A 13,952-nucleotide genomic window follows, 5' to 3' on the forward strand; every position below is an offset into this window, starting at 1 on the left:
ACAATTGCAGAATACATGGTTATGTAGATCAAGTGTATGAATATTTATTCCGTAAAACATATTTATTGTCAACACATATATGACATGTTGGAACTAAGTTCTATATCACATATATATATATATATATATATATATATATATATATATATATATATATATATATATATATATATATATATATATTCACACACAATGATGTTTGTGAGACGTGCATATCTGGCAAGGCTGAATTTGCGAACGAACTGTTGAATTCGCCAAATTGTCACACATCAGGAACCGTCGAGCACATAAAACGGATTCCAGTTGGTATTAAGAAAGTATACGGCTGAAATTCCTATTTTGAGAGTAATATTTGTGAAGGTATTTACTCAATTTATTTCAGAAAGACTGATCTATATTATGTATGGTGTAATATATCGGTGTTTTTCAAACATGTCATGTCATGGTTTGGACTTTGTATTCGGGTCCTTCTACATAGATCGGTTATAGTTGTAAATTAATAAATAGATATTATATGGGGCATGGCCAAATACAATTGTGGTCAAAGCAATTGTCGAAACTAGAATCGCCGTGGGGTTGGGAGAGATTTTTCTAATTAACCTCCCCCGGGGCGGATGGCACTGAGGATGAATAAGAGGTTATAGGAGGTAAAATGATCATTTCCCAGTATCTATTTTTGAGATGCTTTGTGCCGGTCGTGCTGGAATTCCACATGGTCACTTCCAATGGGAGTTAGATAACATTGACGGGGTCAGTGGCCCTGACGTAACGAGGATGCTTGACCAACGAACCCAGCTTTTATTTTGTATGATTGTGTCATGTTTGTTGTGTTCGACTGATGAAGGATTCCTCACATCGTGTCTCGTGGTGGGTGTTTGGTCTGTGGGCAGCTGTTTATTGTGCAGATAAAACCGCTCTCTACGCCTGCCTCTACCTGTCCGCCCCTTTTGAGTCTCTGACTCTCATTCTCACTCTCTCTCCGTCTGTCTAGCTCTTTCTCTCAACATAGGTTTATCGCGTTGAACTAATTGTGAGATGGCGCATTATTTTCAGGTAATCATTTATTCTTTGACAAAGTAATTCATTGAATAGATCGTCGGGTCACAGATTTTCTGACATCATACCCGAGACCATAAAATTGATCGATTTTATGGCCTTTCATCATCCGTTTTCAGACGACCATGTTTATCGTGATTACTCGCGCTATAACAAGGTGTGTAGCGTCACACAGACATTGTAATTTTTTTATAATGACCTGTTTTTAAGATTAAGTCGTACTTCTTAAGTGAGTGAGATGTATTACAGTTGTTCTTGTGATTAACGAGAAAATTACGAATGTTTCTTAAGCGTCCGAAAACCCCATAACACCTGCATGTATAGTCGGCATTTTCTGGATATCATGAATTCCCATTAAAATATCTTTTAATAAGTACTTCGTGAGGTAAAATTTTCATTCATACGTTACATAAAAACACGATTTACTGTCTTTAATTACTGACCAATCACAGAGCTCGCACTCACTCGGCAGATAGCAACAACCAATCAGATTCCTCGAAACCGTACGGGCTGTGTGTCCACGTGATCTTCCAGATCTTCAACGTCACATGTTGCGTTGCTCAAGGCATTCAAAACAATCGCCACTGGAGGTATTCGAAGGGCCCTTCACACAAATGCTGTGCCACTAGCTTTGTCTTTTGGATATATGATCTAAGTGAAAACTTCGACCAACTATTGGATATATTTCGGAGGAGAAAGGTCCCCTCGGAATTATGAGTTTTTCGTTTTCCGGGTGTGGATTTCTTGGTATTTACCACATTGGTGTAGCAAGCTGTCTGAGGGAACACGCGCCACATTTTCTCCATGAAGGAAAGCTGTTAGGAGCTAGTGCGGGGGCCATCACTGCTTGTTGTTTTCTTTGTGATACATGTTTAGGTAAGTATATGTTTGTGTATATTTCGCATGAGACATCGTCATCGCGAGACTGTAAATATCACCTGACAATAGCCAACCAACAACAAACCGCATTTGACATTGCGTCTCGATTCGCCTGAAACAATGCTTCGTGTCGCCGTTTGTTACATGCTTGAGTTGTTTGGGTTTGACACAGAAAAGTGTAGTGTTGTTGTCTTTGTTTCTTGTGATTGTCTGAACACAAACTTGTATATTCATTGTTGGTGTCGCGATGTTTATTGCTGTTTAGATTTTTAGTTATGGGGCGCTGTCTAATCCTCATTTCTGATTGGTTGAAAATGGGGTGATTTGCCAGTCGAGGTCGCTGACTTGAGCTTGTTACACACGAGTAGACAAATGATGTTTACGTTTTGAGAAATTCAAAATTAAAGTGACATGAATACCATATTCTCATCTGTTGTATTTGAATTGTTTGGGAGGTGTCAGTGGGTAGCTGGGCTAGATATGACAGATTCGGGGAGAATCGTGGAGGGTGAAGTCTCTTCACTCTTAATTTTCTAGACACATCGACTGACTCGTCAAAAATGTCCAAAAGATCATTTAACTTTTGTTCGTAATGACATATACGAATATCCTATTTAATGTTGATAAAGTATGCGTCGTAATGTCTTCAGCAAAACCACTGCTACTTACTTTATCTTCTAAAATATGAATGGCAGCTCATCCTAAAATAAAGATTAATTGCCTGCACCCTAATAGTGGCGACTTTGTGGCAACGTTAGCAATGTAATTATTTTCATTTTACTGATTATAACATTCCACATTATAAAAAGGATGAACAAAATATCTGTTCTTAATTATAGAAATATTGTAATTTCATTGACATAAAATAGTACCGTTAACAGTTTACATGGGGGTCCTGGTAAACTGAAAAGATTTACATCAATAGTATTTGAATCAGAGGACATCCCTAAATCTTGAACAAAGCCTTGAACATCAGATATCCCTTGACATTCGTGCTTAATTTCGACAAAGAAAGTAACTGTATTTACTTTAAATTAGGATCAGTTGGATCATCCAAATTATATCACTTTTTATGAGACCTATTTAAGTCATGTAAGATGTAATGTGATTTCTCATTATGATTGCTTGGTTTCAGGTGAATGTACAAGTTTTACTCTCCGACTAGCAACCAAGGCTAGATCACGCTCATTAGGACCACTGCACCCCAGCTTTGCCATTGACAGAATTCTCCGGGACGCGTTGTGGGAAGTTCTGCCAGACAATGCCCATGAGATTGTGTCGGGTCGTCTTTTCGTCTCCCTTACAAGAGTTTCGGACAAGAAGTGTGTGATTGTATCAGACTTTGACTCAAAAGCAGAGCTTATCCAGGTGAGGTAACAAGTAGACGTAAAGGCTTATTATCGCATCAGGTTTACAAATTATTGCTGGCCTGCAAGCCTGTTTCAAGTTGCGAAATAAGTCGGCCTTCTGTCATCACTAATGTTATGAAATTTAGTTGTGGCTCTACAGGCTATTGAAGCTTCTTTAATATTCATCACAGACTTTGATTGATTAATGTATGGCTTTTTGTGCAACATTAGATCAATACGGATAAATACAGTATGTGACTGTACAGGCATTTATCCTAGATACCAAACTAAGTATCTTTAGCAGACAATTTATGAAAAAAGTCCTTGTTTTGCTCAAATTGGTCTGTGAAATACAAGTCACCTCAACAAAGCAAAACCATGAATTAGGAACTTTGTTCTTTCAATTTCGGACATTTTAATGACATTTGCTTCTGTTGACTTGTGTCCAAATATCGGCCTCTGAGTTGGTCAAGATACAACCCTGCTTTAACCAGCTACTAAAGTAATTTGAGCCTGTCTATGAAAGAATAATGTGTGTACCAATTGTCTTACTTGATTTACTTGTTAATCTGTTACTTCATAAATCTTCTTGATGTATATAATTATCATTTGGAAACCTGTCAATCAAACAACATGGGTGACCAATCAGAAAGTATCAAATTCCGCCATTGTGTCTGACAACTTGAAATCTGTCAGACTTTTATGAAATGATATATATTTTTGAGATCAACTTTTGGAATTTATTTTTTGATTGTTTTGTACAACACAACATGTAGATCTAAAGCTTCAATGAATTACAAAACATGAAGACTTATGGATGACTAATTCTCACCTGATTGGAGGATGTGGTTATGCTATAGGTGAATTATTATCTGTAACTTACCATTTGCTGACATTAATCATTAGGCCATCAAAAATGTAGGCAAATGTTGTTGTTTTTATTACCGGTTGTCTTTCAGGCAGTCGTTGACATGGTTAAGTCAGGTTTTACCGGTTGCAAAATATCCTACACTCATATAAATAGATGCAGATCAGGGCTTATCTAGGATCCCAAACTAAGCGTTAAAAAAAGTTTGATCATATTGAAATTTTCTAATAAGTCCTTATTTTCTTAAATTCAGGGGTATTTTTATTTTAAAGTCAACATTTAAAGCCTGAATTTTTACACACATTTGACTGGTTATCAGACTCAGGGAAGGTCTAGATAAATCCGCCTAAATAACATCAACTGCTTGTCGAAAATTTACACATGAAAATATTTACCATCGCATACATTTTAGGCACTTATAAAGAATACTTACAGATTGGTTTGTACGTTGGCTAGAAGGTGCTTATTGGAACATGACACTTAATGCGTAGGGTTTATGCAACACAGAAATGTACTTCCAGTATACACAAATGTAAAGAATTCATGAAGAGAAAAATAATATTGAGTTTTTAGGGATACACAATACTATTCATTGTACCAGTTTGATTCCTGATTCATGTTAAATATGCTTACAACTTAGTACTTTGCTTTGAAATGGTGACTTGTAGGGCTGGCACGAGTCAAAATTTACTACCCGGTACCCAAACCCCCTATTACCAGACCCTTCCCGGGTACCCTCTGAAGGTCTCAGATGTCTCAAAATGTCAGATTGGGAACATTTTTAGCATAGCTCTGGCAAAACGTAATTAGATACAAGTATTAAACAATCTGGTCATTCATACACTGAGGTTGAATTAAGTTATTTCTTTATTCAGCCATATGAAAAACATGAAGGAATGGTCTATAGTCAAAGAAATGCGAACATCAGTGTCTTTTAGTGTAACTTTTTACTCTAACCAAAGAGTTCTAGATAATTTTTGTCATTAAACAATATATCACGTGACTAAACACGGGTCCGGGTAGTCCTGTGGGTACCCGGGTCCTACTCAGTACCCACCTGAGTTACCCGTCCCAGCCCTAGTGACTTGTATTTCTCTGATGTCAGGACCACAAGTGGAAGAGACATTGTCATGGTTATTGCTCAGTTTTACATTATTGCAGATAAACATGTCAAATGCAATGTTAATTAAACCATAATGTTTTATATCTGATCATGCTGTATTTAAGACTTATCCTAATTGTGTTTCCCAATTTTTCTTCCAAGAGCACTATGTATAGAATCCTACGTAGATAGCGGGGTGTATCGGTCAACTAAATGCGTCATTGCTAGGTGGGGTGTCACATTCAGTTATGCTCGGCCTTGGGTCATGAATTGATAAGTTGGCATGAGAAATAAGGTCACATCAGGCACATTGTTGGAGATATTTGTACATATCTGTTGGTTGGGTTGGAAGTGGGTCACCTGATAATTAATTCTCATGTCTTAACCTTTACAACATTTTTGACATGATTTAACATGTTTCACATATGCCTCAGTGTGATTATTGTGTGTAGTTAGGAAAAAACATGTGTCCCCAATCTTTGGCACGTTCAAGTTTTCTGAATAAACATTCCGACCAGGAATTTTTAAGTGCTGATACCATACTGTGGTTAGGCTCTACAAATAAATACAAAAATTCTTACCACAGACTGCACTGACCCTTCGAGTGCTAAATTTAGTTCTGGTTCCATATTGTTTTGTTTTTTTCAATGTATAGGTTCACCATTTCATACTATGAATATGGCTAGCTTTAAAGATCAATAATCAGAATTATCGCTGATGGAAAGAAATATTAACGATTTTCTATATGAAATTGTTGTCATCGATAATAACTTACATAAACTATTGTGATGAATTCAAGTTTAGATTTACCGAAATAGACTTGTTATTGTCAATCATGTCAATTGACGGAAAGCAAGTGTTTTTGTCATATCTCCACAAAGTGTCACTGCTCACCTGTGGCATGAAATAAGTTGATTTCTTTCAGAACTTTCTTGCATATTTGCTTTAAGTTATTTCTCTGATGGGGGGCACGGGTGGCCCAGTCGTCTGAGGCTCTGCGATTCGCTATGCAGAGTTGCTTACCTTGGGCACGCCAGAAACCTATGATTGTAGGTTTGAATGTCTATGTATTGATGTGTAATAATGCTTTAAGTCTAGTTACGTCTTTCTTCAATTTGTCTGATAAGCAAAATTCTCTTTTACAGGCTTTGTTATGCAGTGCTTTTGTGCCATTCTATAGTGGCTTGATACCTCCCAAGTTCCGAGGAGTGGTATGTACTCTGTTGTCACTTAAACTAATAGTCAGATAACTTTTGTGAAATTCGTAAATATTGTTTGCTTGCAATAACTGGTAAACCAAATAGTTCTAAGTTTATGTTATCCAGTTCAACTTGTCTAATACAATGTTGTGATGTTTTGGTTGTCAGCGCTATGTTGATGGAGGACTTAGCGACAATCTGCCCATTCTGGACGAAGACACAATCACTGTGTCACCATTCTCAGGCGAGAGTGACATCTGCCCCAGCGATGGCTCGTCTAACTTTCTCCACATCACCCTCGTCAATACCAGCATGCAGTGCACCACAGAGAACCTTTATCGCCTCTCCCATGCCTTGTTTCCCCCACACCCTGAAGTGCTCAGTGATATGTGTAGGCAGGGCTTTGATGACACACTCGTCTTTCTTCAGACTAACAGTAAGTAATATGCATTGGAACTGATAACAGAAATGTGTTACAGATTTAGGGTTTTCCCTGATGTATGAATGTTGTTTGTTGTGGATGCAGTGTCTGCCTGTAGGTCAGTGATTCCATCCAAAATATGTTAAAAGAAGGTACTTGTTACCCTGTCTGGCACTTGGTATTAAGGGGATACACAACATTAAACCACATTTTAACAACACCTCAAAACAGAAGAACCAACTCATGCATGGAACAGTATTGTGATACTTATGGTTTTACAAGTTTTCAAAGAAAGCTGTGTTTCAGATCTGATATCATGCACACGTCACCTTAGCGTGCGGTCATGTATCTCGACAACAGACGCGGAGGAGAAGGACTCAGAGACGGAAGAGAGCGAGGAGGATGAAGAAGACTTTGAATGCGACGGTGAAGACAATGACTGCGAAGAGTGTAAGAAGAAACTGCATGGGGCTCTGGTTGATTCGCTGCCACCAACAGTAATGCTGGGTGAGTTGTTGTCATTGGAAACCGACTGATAAGGAGATGCAAATGCTTAGGCTTAAAAGGGTTCTTCAATACTTCTCCATTTCAGGGGAGGAGGAAAACAGTGTTTCACTGCATCGTGGTACATAGTGCAGCGATACAATTATCCTATTCTGAGATCGATCACTCAATGATACTTTTGTATAAAAGAACAACATTTTACAAAAACGGTTTGGAAAAATACTATCTTCTGACTATACTTGTATTTGTAGTAGTAGTAGTAGTAGTAGTAGTAGTTGAGTGCAATTTTGCAGGATTTATACATCATGTAAAAACCCTGTTGAATGTTTTCTTCCTGTTCCAGCATTCCAGCATGCATGTGACTCTGTGAACAAAGGGCTTGTGAACTACTTCTATAACTCCAGGCCGGTCAAACTCCTCTCCCTAGCTGCCACTCCCTGGGTGCTACCTGCAGAGATGGCGGTCCGAACTGTGGTCAAGTAAGTAAAAATAGGAAGTCAGTTGTAAACACTAACAATGTTCTACACTTGTGTTTTAGCCTGCAGTCACATTACTTTGGCCTACATGTTTTTCAGTGAAAACAGGTACCCACTGTGTTATCCTTGTCATAAAGATACCTGAATTAATATTTAGCAGTGTTAAAGGGGTCCTGATGTTATATGTAGGGGGTCCTCAAGGATCCTAGGACCACCCTTAATTTCGTACACTAACGCAGCACATTTCGGCAATATTATGACAAAAGAGCCAACAAGATTGGGATTGAATGTTTACGATGTGTGCCATCTTATTGTGACCGCCTCTGTGGTCTGTTGGAGTCTGCCTGGAAAGCGGATGGTCATTGGTTTGGTCCCTGGTTGTGTCATACCAAAAGAAAGTACTTGTTGTTACCCTGCCTAGCGCTCGACATTCAACGACTAAAACAAGGATGGGTCGGCATAAGTTTCAGTATACTGTGTCTAAGTGGGGTATTCATGTTAAACTGTGGCATGACACCTCAGTAGGTCAGCACTATGGAACTGGCATTAGTCCGGACTAGTACATGCAGCCACATACACACATACATGCATGCATGTCAGTGTATGAGTGCAATAACCTTGCACGCGACCTTAACCCCATTTCACCTCACCGTGATGGAATTGATTGTTGCTCATGCTATCAACCACTGGCTTGCTTGGTGATGAAGTTGAAATATTGCTGACCTCATTGAAGCATTAACTCCTTACACTTCTAGGTTGTGTTTTGTCATTTGAGGGTATTTGTGACACATGTCTGAAATATTAAACTCATGTGAATAAGCAGATAGTAAATGTGGTAACAATACATTTGGTTGTTGTGTTGCAGGTTCCTGCAGTGGTTGCCGTCGATGCCGCAGGATGTGCAGAGTGTTGTGGGCGACACTGTGGAGTTGCTCAAGATCATTGCTATTAAGATGTTCCACCATCACCCACGCTATTCCGCTAGGTGTGTACCCCCCACGGTGTGGTGCGGCCATCTTGATATATGCATACATACCCTTTTCCTCTCCTTGTGTGTTCGGTAAATATGCCCTTTTCTATCCTCTTCCTCGCCACTGGAACTACTAACAGCATCATAACAACACTGAAATGTTTACGCTCCCTAATAATGATAACCCCCACGGAATTCCTGCAATGTCTCAGCAGTGGACACCAGAAATGGACTTCATATATTGTACCCATGTAGATTTGAACCCAGACCTTCTGGTTCTTGAAGCTTGATGTGCGGAACTGTTATTGGAGGTTCAAATTTTTATGCTACTCGGGGCAGGTATGAATATTGTGTTGTGTTAATGGGACAGACATCATATCAACATCATTTGTACTTTCAGGTTTACTTGTCAGCTTGCCATCACAGAAGTAAAAGATCAAAAGCAGACTCCACGGCGCCGTCGTTTGTCAACTCGGAGAAGCCACTCCTTCACCCCTGGCACTCGCAACACCGGCAACCGACGCAAGAAATACCCTGAGAGTGCAACCAACAATAGTGCCATCGTACGCAACTTCAACATTGGCTTTGCTGTTGACTTCAACACTTCCAAGCCGAGCACCGTTCGGTCACTGGAACACCTGCATGGACACATGGACAGGCTTCAAATGGAGGATGTACAAATACAGCAGTCCAGCCCCACAGGCGATCTTCTATACCTACCTCGGGGTAGCGACCATTGCTCTCCAACAAACGCACCCTGTCAGGAAATATTTGACACATTTGAGCAGTGTCTACATATTACAAACCAGATGGAGTCAGCACTCTCATATTATTATGAAGATCCCAGCAGCAAAGGGTGCTATAAGTTTGAAGAGATTTTCAGTTTGAAAAACGTTGACGTTGATCTCCATGAATCACGTTCCATAAGGACTGGCGTCTATGAGTCAAGTACAGAAGTTGAAGAAAGTTTGACAAATACTTCTACGTCTGAACCTGATTTGTCGTGGGATAGCTATCTTGAAATGAAGCCAGAAATTGAAGATGAATTGGAGGCGTTGATTGACTCGGCATTATCAATTCCACAGTTACAGTCCACGGTGATAGAGAGCTCGCCAAAAGAAGCTTGAGGATTAGTGGTAAAAAACATCAAGTGCTATGTCACAGTGTGTCCAATAGGAACTCCTATGCATGGAGTCGTCACATTGTGAAACTTGTTAAGGATGATGGAGTAACATGTTTTGTTGCAAACCTGATGTCTACCAGTCATGAACATTTTGTTTTATCATGGAACTGTCATATCCTTTCAATTAATCAAACTCATCGTTATTCACTACCATGATGTTTTCTAACTTGCCTGGCAGTTATTTCTGAAATTTTATAAAAACAAATGTTGTTTGACATTATATTCCTCTCTTAAACAGTCTTATTCTGTGTTAAAATATATTCTGCTTTTAGTGCAACCTGTTAAATTTCAATCTTGTTTTTTGTTGGCAGTCAAATTATTTACTTTGTTAACCTTTCTTTTAATTTGGTTTGAGGCAAAGATGTCTGTAAGAATCTTGATTTTGTTTTAGGACCCCTAAGGGAAAGAAGGTTTTGAAAACCAGTCCACATTTTATTTGGCAGTTGTTAAATATTTTTAGTTGTTTTATGAATAATTTTATCATAATCCATTGAATCTTTATTTAGTCAGTGCCTATATATGTCTTTAAATTAAAGCAATGGATGACAGAATGCATGGCATATCAGACACCTTCATGAATATTTTTTAGTGTCAGTTTCAGATTGAACCTTTTTATGACATTTTACAGAAATCTGTTATTTGCTAAATGTTTGATAGTTGACGAGATATTATTGGCTTTAGTTTGAAAGAAAATGTTTGAGGGGGCATTAGATATTTCTGGGAGATTTTTGAATGTGTTATCTGTAAACTTGATCTTTTAGTTGTAACGAAGTCTATTAGGCATATTCACACGTCACTTCATCATGTTACATCTCATCAATACTATTGTATATACAATGTGTACATACAGAAACATATGTATACCTAACCATATGTGTATATATTCATTTGTATACATGTCTTCCCGATGCAAAACCGGTAATTACAGGGCATTGTTGACAATAGCACTGAATATTCATGGTTATTCTTTCTGTGAATGGAACCCAGCATGCAATGCTCAAATCTTGCTCCTTGATTACCAAGGGTATGGTATCACTATTGTATTTTGATGAATACCTGGAACCCAGGCGCCACCAAAGCTTCATTTCAGGAGTAATGTCTTCATCTCCATCTTGTCATCAACATTTCCTTGCTCAGGAAATTGAATTCAACAACCAATCAAAATTTGGTCTAATTTCAAAATTGCAGTCCCATTCGAGCAAGCCCTTGATGCAATGGATCAGACGTATAAAATATCTTGCCAACCTGGACGAGGCGAAGCTTTGCTGGAAAATGTGTCCAGTGTATGTAGTCATAACACATCTGAGATGTGATGCACAGGAACATCGAGTATCCAGTTATGTCCCTCATCTTATAATCATGAAGCAATTCATGTGGCAGGTTTTATTTACTGAAAGAACCTGTATATGCAAGCTACTGTCCAAATATTATTTTTCCTATGCAAATAATAATGGCTTTGTACATACCAAAATGCTATTTATTGCATTATTATTGTAATTTATCATAGCATCTTTTGTATATTTTTCATAAGCCTGAAGGCTTATTCTCGTCTTGTTTTCAAGAACATAATTTGAAATGGCCATTATACATCAAAGTAATACTGAATGTCGTGAGTTGAAACAATTATCAAATGGGTGACTGTTTTAAATGGTTTTATACAGTTTTGTTAGAGCAGACACCAGAACAAACAATGATCCCAATAATGTGTGATAAATGTTAAGAGGAGAGGTGAAGTGAAGTTTTAATGTCATGTCCAAAATTATTGCACATATATGATGTTGCGCTTGCAATTGGTGTGTTTGGGCTGCTTGTTGTCTAGTCAGAACTAATGCTGGTTTATGTACTTGCCCATTGAGATCCCATGCCACAGTTTGGACATAGATACCTTCCTCCAACACAGTCTACTGACTCTGAGCTGGCCAGTACTTGTTTACCCTTTTGATGCCAAGCACAAGTCACGGTAACAAAGATACCAGCTTTTAGCATCTTTTGTAATGACATGGGCATCAAATCGCCAACCTTCCACTCACTGGGCAGAGACACTATCCTCGAGACCACTGAGTTAGTTGATTCATGTCCAGAAATAATGCACTGTGATGAAGATCAGGCTTCAGATAACAGGATTCAAGTAGTGTTTTGCTCTGATGCTGAGAGAATGTGTATCGAGGTTACTGTATGATTATGTCATACTTAGTGAGTGAAATATGAGTCAAGAGTAATGGCATTATATGATGTTGGTGTCTATTTATTGAATTGTACTGTAGAATACATCTGCAAGAATTCTCAAACCTGAACTATTAGTATCAAATATCAATACCAAAGAACACCAAATATTAAATTTGGCTCTTGGAAACTAGTGCCAAAACCCAAAAATGGAAAAAGGGTTTTGACCTGAGTAACACTGTCATTTAAACATAATAGTGGCATGCCTCTACGAAAAACACCATTTGGACACCAGTTGTTTTTTATTTTTTATATTAGTGTATTTGTCTCTTTATTTTCTATACAGTCTGCCAGTTTGAACAAATGTCATAGTAAGTGATTATTTCATTGATTCCTTCAAATATATATATGACCAATACATTGGTCTATATTGAAATATTTCTACTAATTCAGTGTAAGACCAGTAAATCTGATTTGATGACCTGTTGACAGTTCAACATCTCCCTGTTCTCAATCTGCTTGAGTATTAAAACTGAAACTATACTTTCATCATCTCACTTTAGGTGTCTTAAAATATTTTCTCATATTAACTCTCTGAAAACATATTTGACTCTGATTGTTATCCCTATTAGTTTAACATCATACCTGAGGTGGGATTCACCAAATTGGTAACGGTTTAAGACTTGCATGAGTTTCCTCCATGTTGAGCTGACAAGAGTATGTGCTTGCTTGATTAATACCAGTTCATATCCTCATTCATTTCTGGTTTGATTCCTACTTTTCACAAAGCTAGTATGAGCTTTTCTATAACTTCGGAGGCAATGTACAGTGCTGATATGTACATACCTGAAAAATATATAAGTTGTACAATTTGTCCTTTTGTTTATATGTATATGTATAGCTGTATTTATTGATATTGTTCATATACCTTGATGTAAATTCTTGTACATACGTCATCAAGCGTGACACAATAAACAACAGTTTAAATCAGACCTGAGTTGCCATTTTCTGAAAATGAAAGCGATTAACTGCCAGAGCAGCCAGGATTCGGCAAGATTGGCAGCCTGACCCTGAGTAGGATGTACACAATGTAGCTACCCAGGGAACCAGCCTGCAAGATTGGACCCCAGTCATGAAAATGACTCGCCATTAACGTTTTATCTAGTGATAACTATATGTATAGTAAATATGCTATTATTGATATGTAATAATGAAATTCTATATTTATCTACAAGAAACAGCACTTCAGACAGAACTACTTTCAGTTTGCCCCTAATGGATGTGATGAGATCAGCAAGAAAATACAAAAAATGGAACAGTTGTCTGTTCTTGTCAAATGACACGGCTATCTCATCTGGTGAATTGAAAAAGTTGATCACTTTGATCATTCTGTGTATGTAGCGCTGCTCATGAAAAAAGTTTGACGATTTTGTGTATGTATTGCGGCTCATGAAAATATTAATTTTGTTTTGTCATTTGATGAGCTAAACATGCACAAGAAGCCTCTTTTACAGACCGACGTCATTTTTTTTATTTGAATATTACTGAGCAGAGCGTTCAACAAGAAACGCATCATATATTACCCCAGAGTTCCAAGCTTAATAGTAAAACTGTTTACCTGGTCTCTGGTGAAGAGTTCACTCCCAGTTGTCAGATGACCCAATCATCAGACAGACCAGTCAAGTGTGACCAGTGTAACTACCTGGCCTTACCTTCTAATTACTGAGCTGCTCCATACTGTGGGCAGAGTAAGCTACTCCAACTCGTCAACTGACACAGATT

At 38.2% G+C, this 13,952-nt stretch overlaps 1 protein-coding gene across 1 annotated transcript; it reads left to right on the top strand.

The window, feature by feature from the left end:
• Positions 1 to 1,609: 1,609 nt before the first annotated feature.
• Positions 1,610 to 13,150, top strand: LOC139462443 (1-acylglycerol-3-phosphate O-acyltransferase Pnpla3-like). Its single transcript, XM_071244162.1, has 8 exons — positions 1,610 to 1,932; positions 3,071 to 3,303; positions 6,400 to 6,465; positions 6,622 to 6,889; positions 7,181 to 7,381; positions 7,722 to 7,857; positions 8,720 to 8,839; positions 9,225 to 13,150. Exons 1-8 carry the CDS (start codon positions 1,770 to 1,772, stop codon positions 9,949 to 9,951), a joined length of 1,914 nt encoding a protein of 637 aa, XP_071100263.1. The 5' UTR covers positions 1,610 to 1,769; the 3' UTR covers positions 9,952 to 13,150.
• Positions 13,151 to 13,952: the final 802 nt, after the last annotated feature.

Source organism: Haliotis cracherodii, unplaced genomic scaffold, assembly GCF_022045235.1.
Source record: "Haliotis cracherodii isolate W230 unplaced genomic scaffold, xgHalCrac1.p SCAF_15, whole genome shotgun sequence".
NCBI classification, from domain to species: domain Eukaryota; kingdom Metazoa; phylum Mollusca; class Gastropoda; order Lepetellida; family Haliotidae; genus Haliotis; species Haliotis cracherodii.

Bases quoted from the DNA above. Each gene is read 5' to 3' on its own strand.
- LOC139462443 (XM_071244162.1), top strand. From the start codon at position 1,770: ATGAGTTTTTCGTTTTCCGGGTGTGGATTTCTTGGTATTTACCACATT. The intron at 7,382-7,721 runs GTGAGTTGTTGT...TTCCTGTTCCAG, and splicing joins GCCACCAACAGTAATGCTGG to CATTCCAGCATGCATGTGAC. The intron at 7,858-8,719 runs GTAAGTAAAAAT...GTTGTGTTGCAG, and splicing joins GCGGTCCGAACTGTGGTCAA to GTTCCTGCAGTGGTTGCCGT.